We start from the raw sequence: 27427 nt of genomic DNA on the forward strand, positions 1-27427 counted from the left end.
AATGTCAACTTAATAGAAGCCAGCAATCATGGTATTATCACATTTCTCTAAGTCTAATGCTGGTTATGTTTTTCAAGATGTCTTAAAATTATACTTAGTATTTTAAAGTATAGTTCTCTAATGACAGATACCTTCTCAAAATGTACTTTAAAATGTTGATGACTCTGTAGATATAAGTAATAAACATGTGCCATTTTATTCCTTAAGGATTACAAAAAATTCCAAAAAAAATATTTTAAAAAAAGTTTAGTCAGTATCAAAGTTTTTTCATAAATCTCAAATCTATCACATTTAAGTGTACTAAATTCCAGTAGGATGTTTAGAAGAAAAATAGAGAAAATATTTGAGCTACTTTTTTGTTTGTTTTAATTTCTATCATACTCTCAAAAGTCATTGTTACCAGGAATCAGAAATATCAGAAAAACCATCTTTAGTAAAGATAAAAGCACATCCACTGTTAATTTTCTCAAGTCCTGGAATTATTATAGCATATTAGGCTCATTTCACTAAAAGGAAGATAGCTTGTCTATACTTAGACAACTACTATTTCTGCTCTTTAAATACATATCTATTTTTGTTATTTTCTGGGATTAACTAGATGATAAAAGTGGATTCTACAAAAATAGCAATGTGGCAGTATGAATTAATGTAGTTATTCCTGTAAGCAAATCTACCAGTATCACCAGTATTGAAAATTAGCTTTTCAATGTACTCTCAGTCTAATCTTTATATCTTCAAGGTCTATGGCTCTCCAGGGTCTAGGAGTGCATATGATGATTAGTAAAATAATTTCTCCTAAAATTTATTTGGTGAATGGGTTAAAGTATACATTTATTAAAGAGTTATTCTATACAATTAAAAGGAAATGAATTGAAAGGAAATGAACAGTCACAGCTTGCTACGTGTACTCTGAACAATAATATAACCACATGGTTAATATTTTAACAGTTTGTGTGTAAAATTATTTAATAAATTGAAGATGATGCACAAATCTGTCAGATAATACTCATATTTACATGTCAAAATATTAAATAGAATTTTCTAAACTAGGATGAAGAGAAATTTTATAAATATATTGTAAAATTATGCTGACTTTTTAGGGAAATGAGATCATAGGGTAGGGAGGAGATTAGGTAAAGAAATCGGATACATTACAACCAGTATTTTCAAAAGTCTTGCTATGTAAAATTTATATCACTAGCCTGGCTATTTCTTCTTTTCATACCTTCCTCATCTAGCTAGTTTTGTAATTTATTGCAAATTTTATAAATAAAAAAATTTTGAAGCCAATTGAGATGTTTAAATGTACACAAGCAGTATTTTAACATGTCATATACAAAATTAGGCTCCCCATTTTGTGACCACTCTATTTTGACTTAAAGAATTTTTTCTAAAAACTTAAATATAAACTTGGTGAAGTCTAAATCTGAGGAAATTTGTATAGTATGTCCTAAAATGAATGTTTGAAATTGATTAGAAAGGACACCTGGTAAGACCTTTGACATATATTTGGGTTGTGTCTTTGACAAGGCAGTTTCCCTTAAACCTCTGAGACACTAATGACATTTGGCAGCTTCAAAATAGACCCATAATACACATCCATGTCATTATATTGTGCAAAATATTTATTTAAAAGTAACTGTAAATCCATGCAACCATTTAGTTGAAAAATCATTGTTTGAATTTGTAAGCTTTTTATTCTTTCCTTATCTGTGCTGTCTAAGTGAAGAAGTGGCTTTCTTAATATTGCCTTTTAATCACTATTTAAATATTGCTATTAAATAGCTACTACAAATGCTTTAGGAAAGGTTCAGTATCAGCTATAGTTGGGAATCATGGATTCTAACCTTGGTTTTCTGTGTGACTTTGAATGAAAATTTATTTCCTTGCTTCACTTGTTTTACTCTGAGATCAATATTTTTATTTGGCTTCATTATTCTTTGTTTAACCAAATAAGATTGTTTGATTATCTTATTCAAGTGTTATTCAAATGTGTGCAATTCCTAGAACTATTTACTCTTATTGTTATACATGTTATGTTATTAAGTGCTGTCTTCTTCCTAAGCAGAAATGTATCAATATAACCGAGTAATTGATATACCAAGAAAAATAAAATTGTATTACAAAAAATTAGGGTATAAGTTCAAATGCACAGTTAAACTACAACACTACCATCTATCTCATTCCCCTATTATCCTAGAGGTGGTGGCAATTTAACACATAATAGTGGATCAATATGTAATATTCCAAAATAAATGTTTGAACCAATAGAATCAAAGATACCCTGTTGGAATTAAATGCAGACATAGCAGTACCAGGTGAGATAGCTGCAGTCCTTGTGCTGGAATATAGATGTTATCCCAGTTTTTACCTATATGAAAAAATCGTTACACAGAAAGTACTGTGCTTATCACATAAACGTAGCATCTGCTTCGTGTCATTATTAGAAGTTTGTGTCTGCCTTTTACTGCATATGGATATGAAACTACAGAGTAACTTGAATTAACATAGAGTGATCTATTAAAAATAGATTCATCATTAAATTACATGTCACCATTTTTATTATTTGACCAGTTAGAGGTAAATTAAGGCTGTAATAATAAAGATTTCATATTATTCTCTAAAACAAAAATACAATAATGCAACCTACCTCCCAATCCTGGTCTCAGGCGATTGTCATAACCATCTAGGAGTCTGTCCAAAATCCTGGTGAAGACAGTGGTATTGTCTTTAAGTTCATCTTGTAATGACGGCTGTCCATAGCTGAAAAAAACATAAAGAGAAGCAATAGCTAAATTATACATTTCTACTAAAACCTCTTTCCAAATAAATCCTTTCTCAGTTTTTCTACTTCGCTTTCTGCTGAATCTTAACTTGAAAATTATTTTTTCACAAGGTAAAAAAGAATGTTATTTTTAAACTCTGGGCATTTAATTATATTTTTAATTTTCATTTTTTAAATGTGAAAGGAAAATTGTAAGAAATGACTTCTGTCTGTTTGCTTTTTGAATTCTCATCATGTATATTACGTTGCAATGCATGTCTTCTCTGAGCAAGCAAGAAAGCTAATGCACATGAAAAAAAAAAAAAACAAACCTAGGAAAGTTCTTTCCAAATTAAAAAGAGTTATCAAAACAACTGAATTTTTTTTTTTTTTTTATTTAACATGTAGCAAAAGCCTAAGTTTTAACCTACCAACATCCTTTCCTTCATTCACTTCATATAGGTCTGTGTTTTGGTGGGATTTTCTTGATGTTCTTTTAAGAGATTTAGATAAAACTTATTTCTTAGGACAATTATATTTTTACTTCAGTGTGCAAATTTACATTCCTCTTAAGATTCATGACCCAGTGATTAAAATTTGTCCTTTCAAACATCTAATTAATTTTTATTATTTCTAGTCTTAGATGTAAAAAGAAACTTTAGAAAGATCAAGTTCAATAATCTTAATTTGTGGTTGACTAAGCTGTAGTATACAGTTTTAGTGTTTTGTTTAAGAAGGCATACCTATTTGTGAGCAAAACTTGACCTAGAACCTAGCTTTCTTCAAATTCTAGTCTGAAACTTTATTTTCCTTCTTCTATATTGGGATAATTATTTATATTTAAAAGTCACTAGTTGAAGATATAGCTTGTATCCCTTACCACTATTAGTCTTTGTGTTTCAACCACATAGTGACCTCAGTTCAAAAATTGTGTATTTCCTACATCAATCACATTGCTATCTATGCTCATTGAATCATATTTTATGTGATGATTAGCATGGCAACTCCAAAATCCTTTGAGAGAAGTGTTTTCTGTCTTAGGATGGACCACATTTACTGATATATTTTAATCATAGTTCTGACCTTGAGTACAAAAGCAAAATGAATATAGGGTGTAAACTAAGAAACTGCCACAAAAATATCACTTTCATATTTTCTACTTAATATGCTTTGGGCTTCATTCTTGTGTGTTGATATTTCTGATAAATATAAGAAAAATAGTAACATTTGAAACTAGAATTCACTTATTTCACAGCAGCAAGATATATGATCAAAATATCTTTCAAAAACAAACACTATTTTGCAGGTAATTAATTTCGTACTGGCAAAATGCAATGGCTATTATTCTGATAAAGTTTTAATTTGATAAAGTTACTAAATCTAAAGGCTATCCATAATATTGGATATATGTAATGTGTCTCTTTGAAACAATTTTTCATTCTCCTAATTTCAACGTTGATGCCATGCAGATTGAGGGTGTACTCTCTTTTGGCAAAATTAAACATCTTGCTGCTTTTTAAATCAAATTTTCAACAAGCTAAGTGTCTTCCAGTATCTCTCATTGGCAGATGACAGCAGTAAGGCAAAAATAGTTTTATGAATGCAATTATTTATAAAAACTCATTGTCACAAAATCAACTGCCATGACTGCATCTTTCAAGGATACTGGAAGGTCATCTTGATAAAAATGGAAAAGAAATGCTAGAACACCCTAAGTTGTGAGGAGGCCCTGATCGAGAACTCTGAGGAAGAAAGCAATATAATAAGAAGAAAGAAAAGATGAAATGGGGTAACATGACAAAATAAACTTAAATTGTTGAAAAAACAATTCTTACAATATAGAGTGTTTATTACCTTTATCTACACCCTCTAAGTTTTTACAGCTTATATAAAATTCAGAAAATGCTTTTCTTCCTGGTTTTATCTTACAAATGTTTTCACCAATTGTTTGCATTGGAATACAGATGCCCGAAGAGACCACTGCTTTTTCCCCAAGACCAGTTCTGCTTTCCCAACTGGAATGGAAATATTTCTTTTACGTGATTTTTTAATGACATTTCATCTTTACTTCTAACTTACTATGTCAAGTTGTAATTGCCAGAGAAAAACCCTACAAATAAGATGCTTATTCATTTTGTATTAAACACTCATCCCAATGTAGTGTTTCCTAAACTGAATATATATTTTGAAGAGAACTGCCAGTTACAGTACCTGATTTTGATTCTGTATGAACCACTATATAATAAAACACTGTGCACTAACTCCATCTACAGGTCATTGCAATAGTAACACTTCATATAATTTTTCAAAAGCAGTAAAGACATTTAACTTCTCACATTAAGGATATCTGATAATAATGCCTGTCTGTCAGTGTTTACCATACACAATAGCAAAAAACAACAACAGACAACTTCTGAATTAAAATAAATCTTCCTAAATTCATATGTCTTTCCAGACTATTCCATCTCCCTATCTTAACTCTTAAGAGTTCACTTGCCATTACATTTTGAATAAACTTATGTTTTTATTATATGTCTGACTTTCTTATGGGCCACAGGAATAGGCTACACAAGAAATACAAAAGCAGATAAAGAAAAATCTGTAATAATTAGTCATGTAAATAGTTTCTATTATATTAATTTCACATGCTTGATTGGATCACTAGAACATATTTTGACTATGGTTAAGCTTTATAAACAGTAATTTTTTTTAACAGGGAAATTTGATTTTACCAAAGTTCTTAAATATTTCTCTCATATAGTCCACTTTTATGAGTTATATAGATAACGATTTCAAAACATGATATGCACATGCATTTATAGAGACACGATTTTCAAATTACAGATATTATTTAAAACTTTCCATTTCTATAAATACAAAATTTACTCTATGATCTTTACAATAGGCTAGAAATTTTCTTCTTGCAAAATCAGGTTACACAGTATGCAACTACTAATTGGGGTAACTTTTTCTATGAATTAGGAAACCGCATATTTTGTTCAGTTCCAGCTGAACAGTGAAAAGTTCAATGTAAGACTTAAATGGTGAATTAATGCATGTCTTAACAATGGCTTGTTAAGTGTATTCTAACTAACCATATAATGATTTTTTTCATACTGCTCCTCTTTGTTCTTAGCTGGAAATTATAGCAGTTAAGTTTTCTGAATTCCCTTAGTCATAAATTCATTTGAGGACAATTTTCTTCCCCCTATAAAATAAATGAAAAGTTACAGAAATTTTCATGCAGATTTTTAAAAAAGTGTCCCCACCTTCTTCCAGTCAATGTGCTCAGAAGGAAGATCCAGGCCCAAAGATAGTCAGACAGACCTGGACTTTTCCTCATCGCGGGCTGGAGCAGCTGAAAAGTAGAATAAGTAGAGATCAATGTCTCTAGCAAGAAACATCAGGTTATAACCACCAGGGCTGACTGAGGCAGTTTAGATGAATGCTTTGAAGTCAGGAAATGACCTCACTGGGATATGACACCTCATTGGAAGCAATGGAAACCTGGACCATCCATTCTCCACTTTCCCTTCCATTTCTCCATTCAGAAATATATCAGTGTCCTTATTCTCCTGTAAAAGAATACAAGTTGAAACGCTTTCAGGTGACAGTATTGCTCAACATAAAAACTGTGAGTTGTTTATCTCTAGGTTTTATATTTAGAATATAGTTTGGGTTATTCTCTTGTTGTTTATCATCTAAAAATTTGGACCTTTATGATTTCAGTTTCCACAGTGAACTGTGCATTAAAATTTTTAAGCTGGTGTCGCTAACAGGAAGAACATATTTAGGGATTGGATGGGATAGGTTAACATGTTGTGATGGCCGAATTCCTCTTTGAATTCTGCAGGTACCTCGATTTCAGTAGCAACTGTATTTATTTCTATTTAAAAACATAGGAAACACACTGTTGAATGCCGGAGTCGTGCTTTTATTCTGTTCCTGTGACTGCTTTGTTAAATATGCTTCCTAATGTTTCTGTGAAGCTAAAGGACACACTTTATAGTCAAGCCATGTGCTGATCTCTCTCACATACAAACCACACACACACAAATGCACACAAACATGCCCACACATATCTTTCAAGCCCTCTCAAATTCTGCCAGGTTGCTGCTAGAAAATGTTTCATCTCAAACAGATGGAAGCTGGAATGCTTTGCTTTGCATGAATAAAGGGATCTTTTTTACCTCTTAGGTAAAGTGCAATCAATCACCATCTGATTGTTGAATTTAGACTTGGTAGTGGAATGTTGGAGAACTGGAAGAGTATAGAAAGCTTAGAGAATTAAAAATGTATATAGTCTATGTGTGGAGTCAGTTTTCGAAATTCAATGCACTACCTGGATAAGGAGAAGCTATGGTAACATTTTAATATGCTGTAATTAATTCCAGTCATAATATAAGGAATGTTAAAAGTATTTAATCTATATTTCTTTGTAGGGTAAGTGATTAATAGACTGCAATCTTTTAAAGCTTCTTTTTCATTAAACCCTCTATAGTTTAATGTGGTATGCCTTTAAATACATCTACAAAACGCTTTCTGCACTCTCGGGAATCATTTAAATCACTAAAACCCATTACAAACAGGCATGTAAGCAATGAAACATAATATGTTTAAAGAGAAATGGTCTAGAGATAAGAACTCTGAGCCTCATTATAGCTTTTCCTTAATTTAGTAATTTAGTGACTGATTTTGAAACAGATCCGTTGACTATGACAAGAAATCTTGGATAAATATTATGTTAAAATGCTACATCTAAATTGCAGAATTTTAATCTACCCTTTTACTAATCTTCATCATTTGTTACAAGGGAAAAACAACTTTTCTTAGCCCTATTAATTTTTGTTGATCTTTTTAAAAAGATTGAATATCTGAATGGGTAAACAAAACACAGCAAAACCCTTTGACAAGGCACCATAGCTTTTTGCCCTCTTCTGACATTTTTAAAAGAGAAAAACAAACCTATCACGGCACTTCAGTTGTTAAGAAAGTTTCTTGCAAATACAAACATAATAGTTTAAACGAAAGGCTAAGCTGCAGTCTTACCACTTTCTACCTTCATCCTCCCCCTCCCCCAGACACACACTCCAAACATTACCATCCCATGCCACCCATATCAAAGACTAAGTTGAGTTTTCGTGTTCAGAATGGGAGAGACCCCTACACCAGAGGGCATTTCACCAGCGTCCACTGGAAAGGGGAAAACAGGCGATTTTGCAGCCAGGACAAGAGCGTGCCTTCCCTAGGATGATGGAACAGTTAGACAGGTTTTCTGTCCCAGCGTCTTAACTTTAGATGATGGCCCCCGACGCCCCTCCCCAACTCACCCCAGCTCCCCCTTGCAAATAAATAAATAAATAAATAAAAGACCAAAACAACATGCCACCACCCACCCTACGGAATACATTCAAATATGCCTAAGAAAGAGGAGAAGAAAAGAAGAAAGACAGCGGGAAAAAAAAATAATGCTCTTACATTGCTGCGGTTTCACCCTGAAAGAAAAACATTTCGTTGTTTCTACCTGCTGTGGGATCAGGCGCCTGTCCTGCTCGCTCCCTTGCTCGCTCGCTCGCTCTCCTTCCTCTCTCCCTCTCTCCCCCCCCCATCTCCCCCCGCCCCCCGGACTATAACATTCCTGTCTCTCCAGCTAGGAAAAGCCACGTTCAAAGCTCTGTCTGTGTGTCGTGGTCCACAGTCGCACTTACCTAGGGCCCCTTCTGGACACAGGATCTCTTAAGACCGGGGAAAAGTCTGGGAGAGAGAATCGTGTAGAGACTGGAGCCAGCGCGAGTCTGCGAGTCCGAGTCCGGGCGCGCCGGAGCAGAGGGGCGTCCTCGCTCTGCCTCTCACTCACTTGGTCTGAGCCATCATGGACTCTGCGTGCTCCTTTGCTGAAGATTTCACACCCAAATTTGCTTCCCGATATCCAATCTGCAGCTATACAACAAAAGATTTCTCTTTACCAAGACAGTAGTAATACGTCCCAGGGCAAACCGGATGTGAAATAGGCGGTGACTTCATGCCAGAGAGATTTTATTTTAGAAAGGAAGGTGGTACCAGCCTCTGGATCTGGAGACCAATCCGCCCATTTTTTATATGCAGCACAATTTAACTTGCACCACTCTGGCCCTAATCCCCTTCTCTCTAGCTGCAGGCTCAAATCCTTCTACAATCTGCTGCAAGCTTCTCTTTTTGGGGGGAGAGGCAATGGGGGAGGGAAGGGTAGAAAGGGTGAGAGACATGCGGACTGCACTTAGAGTCTTTTCACACTTGCAGTTTATGAACAGCCGATTTTAAGGTGAGCCCATTAAAAATACAACTATTTAGTGCAACTATTCTACCTTTGATCAAATTTTAAACCACTGCCTGCATATGAATGAACGCAAGCTCTGAAACACGGAGATGCAGGGTTACACGTGTGGGGAGAGCACTCGTCTCGCCTCTCTCCCTCACACACACACTCCCACACGTATGTCTAAGTCCCCGTGTCTTGCAGAGTCACGAATGGTGACGGATGGTAGGAAAGAGTTCTGGCAGGTAGGAAATTGGCTACTGGGTTTAGAGAGTCTTCCGCACTTTCTCAGGTTGGGAGCGCTTTCCACCCCACCTTCCTCTGTAGCTTAGAGGACAGCAAGAACACCCTCCGGAACCGGGTTTTTACCTTTGGAGGCAACTGTTTATCTATGTTATCATGGAGAAAACGCAGGCGCCGTTACCTCTGAATTGTGCTGGGTTCCTGGACGAAGAATATTTAACTAATAAATCACTCCGATCATTTCTAGGTTTGAGAATCATATCTCCATTTCCAGAATCATTCCTTTGCCTCGAGCTCCATCATTCTCGGATTAGGAAAATGGGAGAGGGAGAGGAGGAATTTTTAGAAGTCAGGACGAAATCCGCGTCTACTTGTCCCCCCCCCTTCTACAGCCTCTTACCCTCCGTGGTAGCTCTCCACCCACAAATAATTATACACTAGGAAAGGCGGGGGGTGTTTCAACATCAGCTTAACCAAATTTCCAAGGAATCAGGGATGACTTGGTTTCCTCCTCGGATTTTGTGAATGGCTGTTTGTAGCAGAGAGGGGATGGGTGCTGTCTTCCTGGGAGCGCTTACTAAGACCTAAATCACTGGGAGCTGTCCCTTCAGCACTTTCGTTCAGTTATGGCAGGAGGTGCTGAAAAGGTGAGGTGCCCCATGCAATGTTTCTGGTGGATAAGGTCTGAGCTTTGCTAAGCTCACTAGTCATTTTCTCCTGGTGAGTTCCTAGCAGAGAAGACGTTTCAGGTGGGGCGGAGCCAGAGCAAGTGAAGAAAAAATCTGAGTAGCCAGTCCATAACCACTTTGGGGTTTCTGATTCTACAAGTGCTTCTTGACCTTGTGCAGCAATGCAATCAGCTTAATGATTAAAACTTAAATAAGGTGATTGCAATAATAAGGAATATAAAATTGAAGACCACATTAGGGGTTGGGCTTGGTTACCTCCTGAGTTTTGTGGTTAAGTGTCAACTGGGAAGTGATTTGAGAGATAAACTTTTGGAAGAGAGATTTGAAGATTATGTTAAGATAGCCCTGTCTCTGGGCAGTAGTTAATTGCCTGTTATGTTCAGATATATTAAATGCCAATGTATTCTTAAAGATATTCGTTGAAGAAACATCACAGCTTCCTTATGTGTCATTACCCAATTTTTATTTACTTATTCATTGATTAATTAATTTATTGAGTGATTTTGAGAATAAAACTGAATTTAATGAGATTTATAATTAATAATGAAATCCTGAGTTAACGATTAGAAAACATTATTCTTTTACTACATCTAGAATGCAATTCCACAGTTTTGTCTTGTTTTAATGAAAGTCAACAGTTATAAAAATCTGAATTTTTAGTGTTCTCCTGGCTAAACTGTTGCAGGTCCTTTTATGATCTTCTACAAATTGAAAACAACTTTATCTCCTTTATCTAATGAAACACAACCAAATCACTCTACTGGTTTTGGTTTTGCGAACAAATTCACTGAAGCTTCATCATGTGAACAATAGTCTCAGAGCAATGCCAATTACATTCTGCTTCAGATTAAAAAATTTTATGTGACTATGAAACAGGATACAATTGCACAGCATTTTCATACATTTAAAGAAATAAATATTAAATAATTTGGGGGCTATAATGTGTATACGGAAATGGAAATACCTATACTATGATTCTCTCTTTAAAATACAATACTCACAAGGTAGATTTTACTAGATGATTCTCTATGAACATCAGCTTGTAATATATATATGCATGTATGTATACATACACACATACATGTAATTTGCTTGAAGACATCTATATTTTTCATAAATTGTGAGTGTTTATAAATATTCATATTTTAATACTCCAAAACATCAATTGATACTCTAATTATGGGTGTGTTTATTGTGTTTCATCTGAGATGTCATTAATATATGCACATACTACCATAACATATAATAAATTAATGACAAGAAAATACTTACTTTATATTGTGTTTTTATATTAAATATTTTATATAATTTTTGATATTCTTGGGTTTTGCTTTAGCCAGAATGAATCACTTCAAACTATATGTGCATATAATGATGTCAGTTTTTTTAAATGATAATAACTATGGTGTTTAATATTCTTAGAGTGTTTACTTGGTGCCAAGTAATGTGAAAAGTAATTTTCATAATAATTCAATTTGATTCTCAAAATGAGTCTCTATGAGAGATGGTCTTAATATTTCTGTTATACAAATCATTCAGTAAATCGTAGACTAGAGAGATCAAAAGACTTGCCTAAGGTCACACAGCTAGTGAATATCCACACTAAAATGCAAATCTAAATGCTCTGACTTCAAAGCCTATTCTCTTAACCACACTTCTATTTTACTTTCTTTCCTTACTGTGAGGCCGTGAGCTCATAGTAAAATCTTTTTCATTCATTTTATATCCGTGCTTGACCATCTTTATATCAGTCACAAAAAACTAATCTCTGAATATTTATTATTATTTATTCATGGCAAGAGTTTTATTTTGATGATCCAGTACATCCAACTGCAACATAGAATCAGGCTTACTTTAGTATTGTAGAGATTTAAGCTACTTTTCTTTTGTCTCATGAGGCCAGTGGCCAGGACCCTCCAAGCAGTTACGAAGTCTTGGCAGAAAGAATTTGAGGTCAAATCTAGAACCAGGGATACTAGGGATGCCTAATAACTCTATCTCCAGTGCTGCAGTCTGGTACATTTTGCTTTTCCTGTCAATTTTAAATGGCAGGAAGCCCTGACCTAATTGATGAAGTGGTGCTGATTCTATTCAACAGAGAAATGCTTTTACTTTCTTTAACTAAATGTGAACCAAATGAGAAAAAAATAGCAAGAGTGTTCTCATTTATTCAGTGTGTCTTTTTATCGTTTACAAAATAATGTAGGGTGAAGGAAAAGATATAAGTAAAAATAATAAAATATCAAATAAACTTCCATTGAAACTCAGAACAAACTGATCTTTTAAAATGTATTTGAATGGCTCAGATATATACAATGAAATTGTGTTTTAACATTATACATTATATATATGAATATTTATATGGAATATTTCATTACACTCATTTAAGTAGTCCCACTTTTCTAATTCCTCTGTATATAATACAGACCACCATGTTTAATTGACTATACTAGCATATCCAGAGGGATGTCTTTTCTTTTATAAATGATATTGAAATAATAGCTCAGTAGGAGTAAAAGAAAATAAATGTGGTTTAAGTAATAGGTTTTTTTTTGTACCTTAATCTAGACATCCTTGTCATCTGGGTTATTTAGACAATTTATATTTCCCAGGCTGGAAGTCTCGTTTGGTTTTTCAGCATACTGAGAAACATGGTAAATATAGCAAAAACAAAATTTATTTATATTTGAGTCATAAGTGTTTGGCATTCTAGTGGAACTTAGAGATTGTTTGCCCCAACCACTTTGACAGATCACAAAGCTTATATAATTTTTCACATGATCTTTACAGAAGTAGAAACCAGGTTAGCATGGCACAGTAAATGATTATGCATGAATATATACTTGAAGTCACAGATGTTTCAGAACTGTAAGGCCATGGGCACATTGCTGAACTTTTCTGAAGTTTTCAAATGAAGTAATGATATCTTATAAGCTGGTGGTGGCATTACATAGGAAAATAAGTGTGAATCAGATAGCCCCTTTGTGTGACACCTAATAGACATCTAATGAATGCCAATTTTCCTCTCTCTTTTTTCTTGACATAAAATTATTATTTTCTCTGCATTTTAGTGCATTATCTACAGCATGTTTAAATAACTAATAATACTGATAGTATTGTCAACATTTTGCATACTGTTGAAATAAAATTATCACTTAGACAGGTAGTGGGAAAAGCTGGCTCCTGTGCCATCTTAATCCTAGGCCTATGTTTTTATTTTTAAGATGTTGAGTCAGGGAAATTCTCACTACATGGGCCTTGGGCATAGAGTATTTTACATACATGTTAAACCAGGAACATTTGAAGAGAATATATACAGAATATAGCCAACCACAGCAAATGCTCGAACCACAGCTAGTACAGTCAACCACAGGCTTCCTAAAAGATACATTTACATTATTTTTCCATAAGATGCAACAAATACTCATCAGGAATAAAAATATGTATGTGAGAATCAGAGTCTATTTAACAGTTATGTAAGTAGGGCACTATCCAATTTTCCTCTTTTGGCAGTTTTCAGTTTATCAGCAACTCAAATGTAACCCAGATTCACCCATTTTCTTTCAAAGACTTTTCTTTTCACAGATGTCTAACCCATCAACCCAAGAAGGTAAATGCAGATTTATTCAGAGTTAGGAAAAATGATAATAAGCTGATGATTAGAAACAATTATTTATTTTAAAAGTTCAAATAATATATAAATTAGTTTTGAAATCCTTGCAGAAGAATTTTTTGAATCTCCAAATAAAATTGGTAACACGATGACTAATGTAAGTCAGGAGGGAGGTAAGAAAATAAATATAATTTATTAAAATGTTTTCACAACTCTCTAGATTAAATACTTTAAAATGCTGTATCCCATATAACTTGATTGAGGAAACATGCAATTAAAAAAAATTTTATAGATAAAATCAGGCATTCAGGATGTTTATGTGTCTCCTTTGGTAAAATTAAAGTGCATAAATATATGCACACACATAGTCTATGTGTAAACTCCTTTTAAACCATAAGAATGTATGTTTACTTATGTTTTTCTTTGTTAAAGTTAACAGAATGAATACATATTCAATCAGTAACAATGATTAAGTGTCTATCTTGCAGAAAGAAACATAGATCTAAGTGAGAGAATCAACTTAGAGAGATTATATATCAAAAATAATGAAAACCATTAGGCATGTTTGTAGCAAGAAACTGCATTCAGCTTATTCACAAACTGCTGGCATGTTAGGATATGTCTAGTTTAAATATCTGAAGAGTTTAATGTGGTCTCATTATCCTGCTGGACAGCTGCATTTGCATATTTGTTTGAAATCATAAAACACACAAAAAAGACATCAACATTAAAGCTGCATTTAAAAAAATCATTCATCATGCCCTGAATGGCCATAGGATTTGTGGAAAGGATATGAAACGGAAGGATTTACTAGAATAAAGATCAAGAATTAAGGCACTAATACACCATCTGTTTAATAGCTCTCAATTCTTGATGTTTATAATAATTGTGTTGTGTGGAATGAAATGAAAACAAATTTGAGGATATAGATGCATTTTATTACGGCTGTACATAAATATCTCCAGACATAACTAGTGGCCTTGTGTTAAATGTAGAAAATGAATGTAATTTTATTTTTACTATAATTTACAATTACACGAAAGCATCTCTCTTAACCTAACCCATTTCCAATTTTGCTTATAATAACATTCACCAAGATTTCTCTGTAGAGAAAATTTCATAGCCTCTCCCTTCTCTCTCTGTATGTATACATATAGAGAGATATAGATATGTAAATATAGATATAGATATCTATTTGTCTATAGCTATACAAACACTCTACTAGTTATCAATATCTATATCTCTATATTAATATTGATATCTATACTTCTAAATTGATACTGATATCTTTACCTCTCTCCTATCTCTCTCTATCTTTTTTGACCTAAATAAACCTTGACAGAGAGAGAGAGAGAGGGAGTCCGCTTGGGTAGGGAGAAATCAACGGTTTTAAAAATGAGTAATATTCACGTTTGAGTGATTATGTATCAATGATAAGCTCATACAAATCTCAGAAATGTGGACTGACCCCTATGAAAACTTGAGATTTGGCCCAGAAAGCATGCTCTGGATGAATAAATAGATGTTCAAGACCAGCCTGGCCAGCATGGTGAAAACCCATCTCTACTAAAAATACAAAAATTAGCCAGGCGTGGTGGCACATGCCTGTATTCCCAGCTACTCAGGAGACTGAAGCAGGAGAATCGCTTGAACCTGGGAGGTGGAGGTTGCAGTGAGCTGAGATCGCATCACTTCACTCCAGCCTGGGTGACATAGCAAGAAAGACTCTGGCTCAAAAAAAAAGAAAAGAAAAAATAAATAAATAAATAAGAATTGAGTGGGTTTTTCTGCTTGTGACTAACCATATTCAATATTGGAATTTCAACATAAAGTTGGCCACCTTTAAATTTTAGTTAAGGGACTAGAAAAAATAACTCCCAAATAACAGACCCTTCATCATAAAAAAAGTTTAGTTATTATTTAGTAGCTATAATATACCTGACACTCTACTAGTTTTTTTTTGTTGTTGTTGTTGCTTGTATCCCACATAATATTTGTAATTGCATTCTTATGAAGGTGCTGTTTACTGATAGGGAACCTATGTTCAGTAAGATTAATAGACTTTCCTAAAGACGCGTGGCTTGTAAGTCAGAATCTGGATTTGAATGTAGAAATAGATTTTGTGGCTTCCAAATTTCCTGGTTATAAGGCAGTGAAGGTAAATCCCTCCACATAGCCTGGGAGTAGAACTGTAATGAGAGACTGTTGATACTATTTCCGATCACAAATATCTGCAGCAATGAAATGTAGTTATTATGAATTATTAAAAATTAAATATTCAGGCCAGGTGTGGTGGCTCACACCTGTAATCCCAGCACTTTGGGGGGCTTAGGTGGGTGGATCACTTTAGGTCAGGAGTTCAAGACCAGCCCGGCCTACATGGCGAAAATCCGCCTCTAGTAAAAATATAAAAATTAACCAAGTGTGGTGGTACATGCCTGTAATCTCAGCTAGTCAGAAGGCTGAGCCAGGAGAATTGCTTGAGCCTGGGAGGTGGAGGTTGCAGTGAGCCAAGATCCTGCCATTGCATTCCAGCCTGGGCCACAAAAGGGAAACTTCACCTCAAAATAAAAGTAAAAAAAAAAAATACTATTTTAGGAAAGCTGCCTAATGTAGTATTAAAAAAAGAAATTTGGAAGCAAAACTGTTCCTTTTTTCTAGGTAGATTATTTACAGATGTTAAGTTGGGCCACTTCTTTGAACTTTAGTATCTTTATTTGTAATAGAGATTTAATAATTTCATTTTACATGGAATATTCATGAAATAACTCCTATAAAGTAGTTAGCAAATTAAAATATTCTCAACAATTGATAGGTATGGTTATTGTTAACACAAGCGTTACAGAGTAACAGTCTATGATAACAAGTAACTTTTTCTAGTATAATTCTTAGCTTTTTGAATAATAAAATTAAGATTTTTGCCTATGGCAACGAATTCATTTGAGGCTTTGTAGTTAAACCACCACACTCAAACTCAGCCAAAATTTATCAAATACCAGACTGACCATTTGGGTTTTTTTTCATCATACAGTTGAGGCCTGAAGCAAGGAAGCATTGGCATTTGCACGGAAAGTGAATTCATTATTTTAGAGAAACTCAACTCAGCAGGTGGTAGGACCAAAGACAAAATGCTTAAGGCCCAAGCTGTTGTTAAACTCAACCTTAGCACCACCACAGGAAGAAAAATATTCTTTCTCCATCCAACTTCTGCTAAAGTATTTTTACTAACAAGACAATAAGGTTGAGAGAAAGGAAGAAAGGAAGAAAAAGAGAAAGAAAGAGAGAAAGAAAGAAAGGAAAGACAGAAAGAAAGGACAGACGAAAGGAAGGAAGGAAGAAAGGAAGGAAGGAGGGAAAGAAAGAAAAAGAAAAAAGAAAGAAATAAAGAAAGAAAGAAAGGAAAGAAAGATAAAGAAAAAGAAAGAAATAAAGAAAGAAAGAAAGGAAAGAAAGGAAGGAAGGAAAGAGAGATTGAAAGAAAGAAAGAGAGAAAGGAAGAAAGAGAAAGAAAGAAAAAGAAAGAAAGAAAGAATGAATGAATGAATGAAGGAAGGAGGGAAGGAAGAAAGGAAAGAAGGAAGGAAGGAAGGAAGGAAAGGAAGGAAGGAAGGAAGAAAGAAAAAGAAAGAAAGAAAGAAAGAAAAAAGGGAAGGAAGGAAGGAAGGGAAGGTTTTAAAATTCAAATGAAATAAAATGGAATGAAAAACAAATGAATAAGAAATTAAAGGAAACTAACCTATTCTTGCCATGTTTTACGTGTTTATTAACAACTGGAGTAGGTATTGCTGAAGCAAAAAGCAATTTACAAAACATCAGAAAGGAATACAGAAAAAGAAGCCACGTAGTTTGGATTCAGCAAATTCTGAAATGAAAAGCAACTTTTACTAGACAAAGAAATAATCAGGGATTGCCATCACAGAGGCTCATTTTTTTTTTTACCATATTTTAGTTTTAATTATTTTTTAGAATATTCTAGCAGGCAAATTCACTCTATTATGAATCAAGTGAATCATATTCATGTTCTTAAATTCAAATTAAACACAAAAACCAACTATGATTGCATTGAAAACAAAACAAGACATTTTGTTTTGTTTCATAATTTCTATAGAGACCAATTTGAGTTAAAAGTTTGTACTTTTTCTAAACTATCAAAGTGAAATAAAGTCAAAACTTAGAAACAGTGACTGAAAATTAAGAACTAGAATGATGTTCTGTTCTTATCCTTCATTATTAGCTCTGTGAACTATGTTAAAATACTATAGTTCCTCTTTGTATGACCTTGGGAGACTTGATACCTCTAGGAAAACTAGTTATTTCACAGATTGAACAGTCCTAAGTCAGTCTGACAGCCATATGTTTAAATTATGATTTCAGTGCCTGGAGAAATTTTTTTCAGGCTCCCGAACAAGTCAGCGAATTCAGTAGAATTGCCCTGTGGCTTTGGAGGAACATGGTTGGAGAAGGTTAGTCAAGGTTCAGAAAGCCTTTGTCAAAGTCTTAAAGAGGGCTCAAATACAAGCCCTGTTTTCAGATAGAAGGGCATCTACTTCCCGTATATATGCTCATGGAAGGCCCCATTAATTCCAAAAACAAACAAACAAACAAACAAACATTACAAGATGGGGCTATTTCTTACGTTTCCTAAAATCAATGTGTAATTTACTTTGAAAAGTATATAAAAACAAAAGAAAATTTAAAAAAAAACAAAAAACAAAAGATGAACTAATATCTCCCTTGATAAGAGCTTGTGAAGTACCAGGAAAATGTAGAGGGAAAAAGAAGAACATTTTAGTATAAGATTTTTATAAACTTTACAGTAACTCCTCTACAACAACAATGCATGAGTACAGGTAGAGAATGTGGTTGTAAAATTTGAAATCATAGTTACAAATTCTGTTCTCATTCTTTCGTTTTGAAAGATAATTTCACTCTAAGGTTGCTCTTCTATTAAAGTATATTAACGCAGACAAAAAAATATAGTTCTCAGAGTTCAGCACGTCAGATGTCAAGGAAAACTAAAAATTTACATAACAGTTTAATAAACATGACTCCTAGAAAACATAAGTAGTTATTTCTTTATCACATTTTTATCTGAAGAAGCCTCAGTAACTGTCGTTTGTACTCATCATTGTTTTTATCTAGTTTCCAAATCGAAATCCAAATTTGAGATTTCCTCATTCAGCGGCACACTATATTAAAAGGACATGCCTGTTCTGGCAAACTTTCTCCTGCCCATTTGAAGAATTCATACCTATACATGTGTACACTAACTTGCAGTTTCCAAAATTTATTGTATATATAATCTTCAAAAATATACTGAATAAACTAATCAGATTATTTTTAGAACTAGTTAAATCAATCCAGAAGTTCTCTGAAGGAGTTAATGTGAGCAAAACCATCAAATCAAGACATAGAGATTTTACCGGATATAACAATATACATGAAGATACAGTAAATAAAACTCAATAATTCTGGCACAGAAAGACTTGCACAGCTATAATCACAGTGAAGAATCCAGGAAAAGACCCATGCATAATCAAGAAATTGTATATGAAAAGGAAGCTTTCCAAAGCAGTGTAATTTATTATTTAATACATGGAACAGGATTATAGACATTATAATAGAATAAAACAAAAACACAAGTAAACAAAAACATTAAAATTAAATTCACACCCCCAACTAGAAATAAAAATGATTTACTGGTGAAAGAAGGAAACTGCAAATATCCTATGCATTAATGAAATCAATTAAAAAAATCAGAAAACGCACACAAAAATCAGAACACAGGACAAAATAATAGGTCAACAAGGAAATTCCACCAGTGGCCAATAAACATGAGAGAAGATATTCAATTGCAATTGTGATCATAGAAATGCAAACTAAAACAACTTGATGTCACAGTTATCAGACTAATGAAAACTTTTTAAAAAATGATACTATTCGGTATTTATTTGAGTTGTTGGTAGTAAAAATGGCAATCTGTTAGTGGCTATCAAATTATCAATATACTCTATACAAATTTTAAATCAGTATCCTAGTTCTAGAAATCCATTCTACAGATATTTGAATGCAAGTGTGGCAGAGTATAAGCATATGGAAGTTTAATGTAGGATTAGTGTGAATGCTTTTAAAATTAGAGCCATATTAAATGTCTGAGAATAGGAAATAGTTGAATAAATTTTGGGATGTTCACATCATGAAATTAAATGAGCATTTAAAACATGAGATATGTCTTTATCCATTGACACAAAAAGATATTTTCACTGTTTAGCTGATTCAATCAGCAAAGATCTAAATAGTATTATTTCTATTTTACAAAATATATATAATATACAAGATAAAGTATAGGTCCGAAGTGCATATGCTATGATATGCATTTCATATACGTAAAACTATTGACAGGAATTATCTCTTTTTATTTTATCCTTTACATATGGTATGATTTTTTGTGAGTACATATATATCTTTTGTAAAAATTTTTCAGGAAATAATAACAAAAGAAAAAGAAAATAATGACATTTAGGTTCCTAGATATAGAAGACATAAATCAATGCCACCCTGAGTTCGCTTAAAATCCCAAAGTCTGAACTCTAGGTTTACAAAGACAGGTTTGTTATAATTATCACCCAAGAAGAGTTGGGTTCTCAAAATTGTTGCAGTTTCATTCACTTCTAGAAGTTGAGAAGGAAGTGGAATCATAGTGCTAGAAGCTCATAATCACTTTCTTTGTCTTCCTAATTATATAGCCATCCAAGAGTAACAGTTCTCTTCAGAAATAAGATAGGTCAGAATCTTAAACATTTTTCAAAATAGCGTGCATAGAGGTCTACTGTAAATTCAACAACAAATGATTGGAAATAGAAACTGTCAGTCAACTAAAGAGATATGTTTGAGTAAGAAAAACTGTCTAATGCACATTATAAATACCAAATCACTTTTGCAATGTTACCTATATGTAGACTTACGTTCTTCTCTTCTTCTTCCTCCTCTTCTTCTTCTTCGTCTTTGTCTTCATCTTCTGCTGCTTCTGCTTCTTTTGTTGTTGTTGTTTCAGGGAGAAATCATTTTGTGTTTCTACATACCCTAGGGAACATATGTTTGAGTATGTAAGTAGCATATTTATGGAAATCAGAGTACTTTGTCTACTTCGCTGTCTCTACACTTTGGAACTCTTCACTAGTTGTGTAATTCTCATAGCCTCGTTGTTAAATGAACCCCTCTTATCCCCTGTGTCAAAGGATGTTTATATTTGGCTCCATAGTTTTGCACAACAGTTATGTAAGTAATCAGCTCCAAAATTCCATCAAGGATGCTCTTTCTCTCATTTGCAAATATTTTGTCTCGCATAGCCTCAGCAAGGAGAGTAACTTTTAAACTGGAGAATAAATTTAAATGTCTCAAGTTCCTTTGTTTTCACCACTACATAATGTACCACATCCATTCAGTGTTTCTGGAGACATAAATGGTTAACTTCATGGTCAAGAAAAAAGTATCTCTTCCTTATATCATTCTAAAAAGAAATACAACAATTTTTCCGTATATGAATATACATTTTGGACATCCATTAATATATTCTATGAGTTGAGAGCATAGGTTTCTGTCTAATGAACAAAAAATCAGGTTAAGTCATCAATAATATTTTTTCAAGATTTTATTGAAGCGCTTCTAAGTTTAGAACTTCAATCATTACATTTTACTATTGAGTCCCGGTGGATAAAGTTAGTAAATCTTGTTTCTCACTCAGCTTAAATATGTTTGCCTTTCAGAAGAGTAGGCAGTGAAGATTAACTTGATAGTCCTGTAGTATGGTACAGTAAAGTGGGCAATTTTTCTACATCTCTTGAGATCAAATGAGGGTAGAGGGTAGAGATAGGTGCTAAATTTCCAGGCTTGGGTGGGCAGAAAGATGGCATAGAGATTTTCATTCAACACAAATACAGTGAAAAAAACATCTGGGTGGAGTTATAACAGGTCAGTTTCAGGCAAACGTGGCTCAGCTAAGTACTGAGCTGAGACAAGCTACTTAAGCATCTAATATCTGATTTTTCACCTGACAATGAGGTATAATAGCCATCTCAAACATTTTCTTATGAGGTCTAAATCATATAACTTAGCTAAAGTACTTAGCACAGTTTCTGGCACATGATAAATATTCGATAAAACGTTTTAGACCTTAATGTGATATGTATAATATATATGTATAATATGATAATGTATATTCTTATTAAATTATAATTAAAAACCTCTCTGAGACTCAGTTTCTAAATTTATGGATTGAAGTTAACACTTTGTATTTATCTTAAGGTTAGAAATCAGTAATTCAAGGAAAGCATCACTGTAGGTACCATTACTGGAGACGCAGTTAGAATGCATGATTACTCCTAGGCTATATGAATCTCTGTGTACGTAAAAATAATATGCTAATGTTGCAGTTTGTGAATTATGTGTAACTCTCTTTCTTTCTCTATTTCTTCTTTCAATACTAATGATTAGGTCTATTATTGCAGAAATTAAGCAAGAACATTTTTCCCTATGTATCAGTTCATACCTTCATTATGGATAAAGTAAAAAGTTTTTACCAAACAATTTCAAATACTTGATAGCTCAAGTACTGATGCTTAGGTATCTAGTGAAATACAACTTCCCTTCTTGAGTCCTGACTCTTAACTATAAATTGTGACTGCATTCCAAACTAAGAGAAGCACATTTCTAGCTCCAGAGTATCGAAGCCATGCTGACTAGGAGCATTTTGATTATTACAAACACCAAAAATAATTATTCACATGAGAGGATTTTTATGACTGCAATCGTGCTTTAATTTCTCCTGTTGGGTTTCATATTTTTAAATGCTTCAAAGATTAACCAGTCTTCCATTCTCATTGGGAAGTATTACTTGATTATCTCCTGTCTGCTTTACTTAGGGTATCGGCCTGAAAAACAGTGTCAGCACTTAAACTACTTATGAGGCTGTGATCACTAAGATGGGGTAGGGCTTGGGAATACGTTTTTGGAGATGGAGAATCTGGGTTTTCTTATTTAGTAATACAAGACTGTTAGTTCCATGAAGGCCAGGAGTATTCAGAGAAAACAATGGTTTTTAAAAGTCATACATAAGATTGAATCTTGAAGTGCAAAACAGATTTCTGAACTGAAGTGTAAGAACTAGAGGGACTTACTGGGAGACAACTCACTGTGTGTATCTTGCATTTCTGTACATTCTCTGAACACAGACTTTGATTGCCTTTATTCCAGATTATCTTTTCAAGTATTTCTCTGTAATAAACAGCCTTGGAAGATAGAGGTACTGTCTCTCTTCTGAAGAAAGAGCAGATTTGCTCATAGCCATGGAAGATAGAGATAGTGTTCCTCTCTGCAAGGGGCAGGTACACTTACTTTTCATAGTAAAAGAGGTGGGTTTCCTAAATTGAGAATGTATCCACTGTAATTCACCCAATTTCATCTGTAGATGTCACTTGGCCCTCTTCACATTGCCCTGTGGGAATTGGGGTAAAGGGCACTGATGCAAACATGATGTCATGCTGTTTGCTGTCCCATGAATAATAAAGCCTTTTGTCTCTGACCCAGAAGTCTTACATCTTCTTCCAGCAGTTATGAAACTGCAGGAAGAGAAAGTGTTAGCTTGCAAGTAGGGTAAAGCATTAGATATTGCATAGCTTTTGACACAATGCAGAGAGATAAAGTGATAAGAAGATAAAATAAATCAATAAGGGAAAACTGAAAAATAGCCTGAGATTTCCTTTCTTCCTGTTTAATAAAGACACACTTAGTGTTAACTCATTTATTCATATAGTGAGCACCCTCTATGTGACAGATATTATTCTACTTACCAGGAATACAATTCTGACTATGACTGACAATTTCCTTCTTCTCTTGGTACTGAGCAGAAACAGGAACAAATATGTGAATGTGTGTGTGTGTGTGTGTTTGTATAAATTCCAGATGGTTATATACACTATGAAGCTAAATAAGAAGGATAGTGAAATAAGCTAACACTTCTTTAATTATAATAGTCATGGAAAGTCTTTATGAAGTGATAACATTTGGCATAAGGCTTTCAATGCAGTATTTTTGGGAAAGGACATGTCAGATGACGAGGAAAAGGAGAGGGAGTGAAAAGGAGTGAGAGGGAGGGGAAAAGAAGAAAGAGGGGAAGAGGAAAGGAAAGAGAGCAAAAGACAAAACAGCAATAGAAGAGACCCTAGGATTTAATACATTTGATTTTCTTTTCCAGAAAGAGAAAGAAAAGCAGTATGGCTGGGACATAATGGGTGAGAAAAAAATGGATACTTAATGAATTTAGCCCTTTGTGCTGGCACAAAATCATACTGGAAATTATGGACCACAGTAAGGTAATCAAATGGGGTAGCTGCTTTCTCTTTAACTTTATGAATTCTTTCACTTTCCTCATTATTTTTAAAAGTCTTAAAGTTTATTGATGACATGAGTATTCTGAAAGTAAGGAATACATTTGTACTGGAAAATGCAGGTGTATGGATTTCTAGAACAGAATGAGAAAAAAATACCTTTACTTAGAAACTTCAGAAATAGACCTAACTATTATTACAACCAATTACACTGTTTTTATTACTACTAAAACACAGACACTTCCGATACTACTAAAGTAAAATAAAGGGAAAAAGAGAAGGAGAAGGCAGAAGACAAGACAAAAAAACAAACAAAAAAACCCAACAAATTATTGAGAGACTCATTTTCCAAGAACTAAGCTCAACGCTTTACACATTTTTTCTAAACTTCAAAAGTGCTCCATAAAATGCTGCGGTGCTCCTTTCAAAGACAGAAATGCATGCTCACAGAAGTGAAGTCCTTTGAGATTTCCCAGCTAGCCAATGCCTGGGCTAGGAGTTGAACCTTGGAACTACCCAGCTCCTGAGCCAGGATATTTGTGCAATATGCAGCCCGTATTGTAACGAAGCATCTTTATGCTGCAGATGTTCTTTCACTTATGAAGCAGACGGCTTTGTCATTAGTTGATAGAGAGTTGTAGTATTTCAAAGATTGTTACGTTCAGTCATGGGACAAAATGATTGGTGGTTTTTATCTGCATTGTTTGAAAAGTGTCGCTCTACACATTGGCTGAAATACAGCGCATAACATTTCTTTTTTCTTCTTTTCTTTTAGTGAGTGTCATCAGACAACAGATGTATCATGTCTACACAATACGATGGGTAGAAGTGCCTAAATCAATCACGTAGCATGAGGATATAGCTGATCCATGCTTTATTCCAGATGCTTCTAGACTTTGGTCTTTTGGAAGGAAAAGGATGAGTGTCTGGAAAATATCTCTAAAGAAAAAAGGATTATTATTATTATCCCAAAGGAAATGTTTCATACATGCACAAAATTAAAGGGAACACATAAAATTATCTGAAAGCATAGGCTTTGATCTAATAGAATATCAAATATACAGTGATCTGAAATTTACTTCGTGGGTAATTGGAAACCAATTTGTTGTTGATCTGTCAACCAACATGTTGACATGTTGTTACAGTGGGAAAATATACCTAAAAGAGATTGACTAAACCAGTGTTTTCATAACTGTGTTACAAAGAATGCATGTTTCTAGAGATAGTAGCATTTTATGAAAATAAGTTCTCATAGTTTGAAAAACCTCTAGCAAAATTTATTTATTTATTATAAGAATTGATATTCTTTCTTAGTAACAGAACCCCATTTAGTTAGGTGGGGAAGGATTATAATCTTATACTATGTGCCTGTATTTCTCAGCCTTTACTTCACCGGGGAAGCCAGTGAAATGTAGGTCTAATTTTGGACTGTACTATGAGAAAAGTCCTGTAAAGGGTTCTAAATGAACTTGGAGGAGCATCCATTTTGACACGTCCCTGTTTTATTTTTCTGCTTGGAAATTGTGTGTAATGATGGAACTCCAACAGCCCAGTTTTGTGACATTGGGTTGTTTTCAAGATAAAATCCACAAATTAGCATAACAAAACTTATTAATGAAACTTCATTTTACTTTATGATACTACCATATGAGCCCTGGTGTACTGACATCTTCATTAGATGTTTGGTAGGAAAACAAAACGGTAATGGTTTAAACCGTTGTAGCCAGGTCTCTGCTGCTTAACAGAAATTGGACATAATTCCTGATACATTTGCATATTCCACATTTTTCTTAAAGGTTTTGCAGGTACATTTGATGATTAAAAATCCTGAAAAGTGTTGTCATAAATAATACCTACATAAATAAAATAACTATTAAGAAGTTGCCATGTGCTAGAGATTGCCCTAGATACTGAGGATGTGGGAAGATGAAGAGTTATTGATTCTATGGCATGGACGGCTTTTCAGAAGATGCTCAATTAAGTTTTGAGGGGTGAATAGAAGTTTCTTAGAGGGAAAAATGGAAATATAATACAGATTGAAAGTGTAATAAAGGAAAAGAGATATAAATATCATGTTTCCCAAGAACTTCAGCATGCTTGATACAGCTGGAGAACAGAAGTGAATTTGTCTCGTGGGTGGATATGTTGTCCTGGGACAGAGTTACATACGTAGAGCGGTAGACAAAGGCCAAATTGTGAAATGCTTTTTATAGCAATCTAAGGAACACAAGCACTGTACGCTAGGCAACATGGTATTATTAAGCAGATGTAGGCAAAGATAAACAGGATTGTATTTGTGTTCTTGAATGACCTTCCGGCATCAATATGGAGGATGGATAAGGGAGGTTGTTTGTGGGATTCAATAGACAAATATAAGAAAGCCCAAACTACTACAGCAGTAACTTCTCTGACTTATTAATGAAAAGCCACTGGTGTTTATTCATGCAACAATGCTCATTCCATGAACATAACCAACATCAAAGGAAATTTAGAACATTCACTGTTACACCAAAAGAAAGCCCATATTTGAGGGAATAATTTCCATGAATTAAAATTTTTAAAATATTCTCCCATTTTCCAATTTTATTTAAGAACAATCCTTTTATAAGTGCACAAAGATGCAGACACCTCTTTGATTTAATCAGATCTTCCCACTAACAGCAGCTTCCATGCTGAAGACAGTTTTTGTTTCTCCACCACTTTGCAGACCTCTCAGTACCTCAGGATAAGGGCATAGTCTGTTCTTTTTTTTTTTTTTTTTTTTGCGATGAAATCTCACTCTGTCACCCAGGCTGGAGTGCAGTGGCATGATCTTGGCTCGTTGCAACATCTGCCTCCCAGGTTGAAGCGATTCTCTTGCCTCAGCCTCCTGAGTAGCTGGGACTATAGGCTTGTGCCACCACGCCTGGCTCATTTTTGTATTTTTAGTAGAGACAGAGTTTCACCATGTAGGCCAGGATGGACTCGATCTCGTGACCTCATGATCCAACTGCCTCAGCATCCCAAAGTGCTGGGATTACAGGTGTGAGCCACCATACCCGGCCAAGAGCATAGTCTATTCTACGTAGTCAAGGAAGTTTGCATTTTCCCAGGGCTCCTCTTTCCTAGCATTTAGAAGCTGGTTAGAGACAGCACACAGTGACATTTATCACTATGCCCACTTGGGCATTGTGACTGAAGCCAAGATCACTTTCATCAAAGTAGTACCGTTTACACTAAAGTGCCAGTGGTTATGCATCAGTGAAAATCTGTATAGCCCTGATTTCAAAGGAAGTAATCATTTTTTGGGAAACAATAACAGCCTTAGGATCCTTTAGCATGTCTAATTTTTTTTAATAGTCCATATCCCTCTTCATTAGCTCCTGGCCCAACTTCCTACCACACTAAATTCCGAGGAGATTGTGAGCTTTTGAACAATCCCTCATCTTCACTGTGGAA

General features: G+C 34.2%; 1 protein-coding gene and 2 long non-coding RNA genes across 7 annotated transcripts in view; 2 read left to right on the plus strand and 1 right to left on the minus strand.

The window, feature by feature from the left end:
• The window catches only part of GABRA1 (gamma-aminobutyric acid type A receptor subunit alpha1), a 52761-nt gene extending 43160 nt beyond the window's left edge, over nt 1-9601 (minus strand). Inside the window, exons 1-4 of one of the 5 annotated variants that reach the window (XM_055285366.2) lie at nt 9484-9601; nt 8473-8704; nt 6034-6122; nt 2651-2763 (exon numbers count right to left, since the gene is read on the minus strand). In XM_055285366.2, coding sequence (XP_055141341.1) covers nt 2651-2763; nt 6034-6107 — 187 coding nt within the window. In that variant the 5' untranslated portion in view covers nt 6108-6122; nt 8473-8704; nt 9484-9601. Of the gene's footprint in view, nt 1-2650; nt 2764-6033; nt 6123-6237; nt 6257-8242; nt 8360-8472; nt 8896-9483 lie in introns of those variants that run through there. The other 4 variants (XM_055285365.2, XM_055285367.2, XM_055285368.2 and 1 more) reach the window with 4 other exon arrangements.
• LOC134737194 (uncharacterized) overlaps nt 1-27427 on the plus strand; it is a 58752-nt gene that overhangs the window by 10438 nt on the left and 20887 nt on the right. The window lies entirely within an intron of this gene.
• LOC134737195 (uncharacterized) lies at nt 6349-25034 on the plus strand. Its single transcript, XR_010121839.1, has 3 exons — nt 6349-6398; nt 23857-23974; nt 24765-25034. It is a non-coding gene; the product is annotated as an uncharacterized lncRNA (long non-coding RNA).

Source organism: Symphalangus syndactylus, chromosome 7, assembly GCF_028878055.3.
Source record: "Symphalangus syndactylus isolate Jambi chromosome 7, NHGRI_mSymSyn1-v2.1_pri, whole genome shotgun sequence".
NCBI lineage: Eukaryota > Metazoa > Chordata > Mammalia > Primates > Hylobatidae > Symphalangus > Symphalangus syndactylus.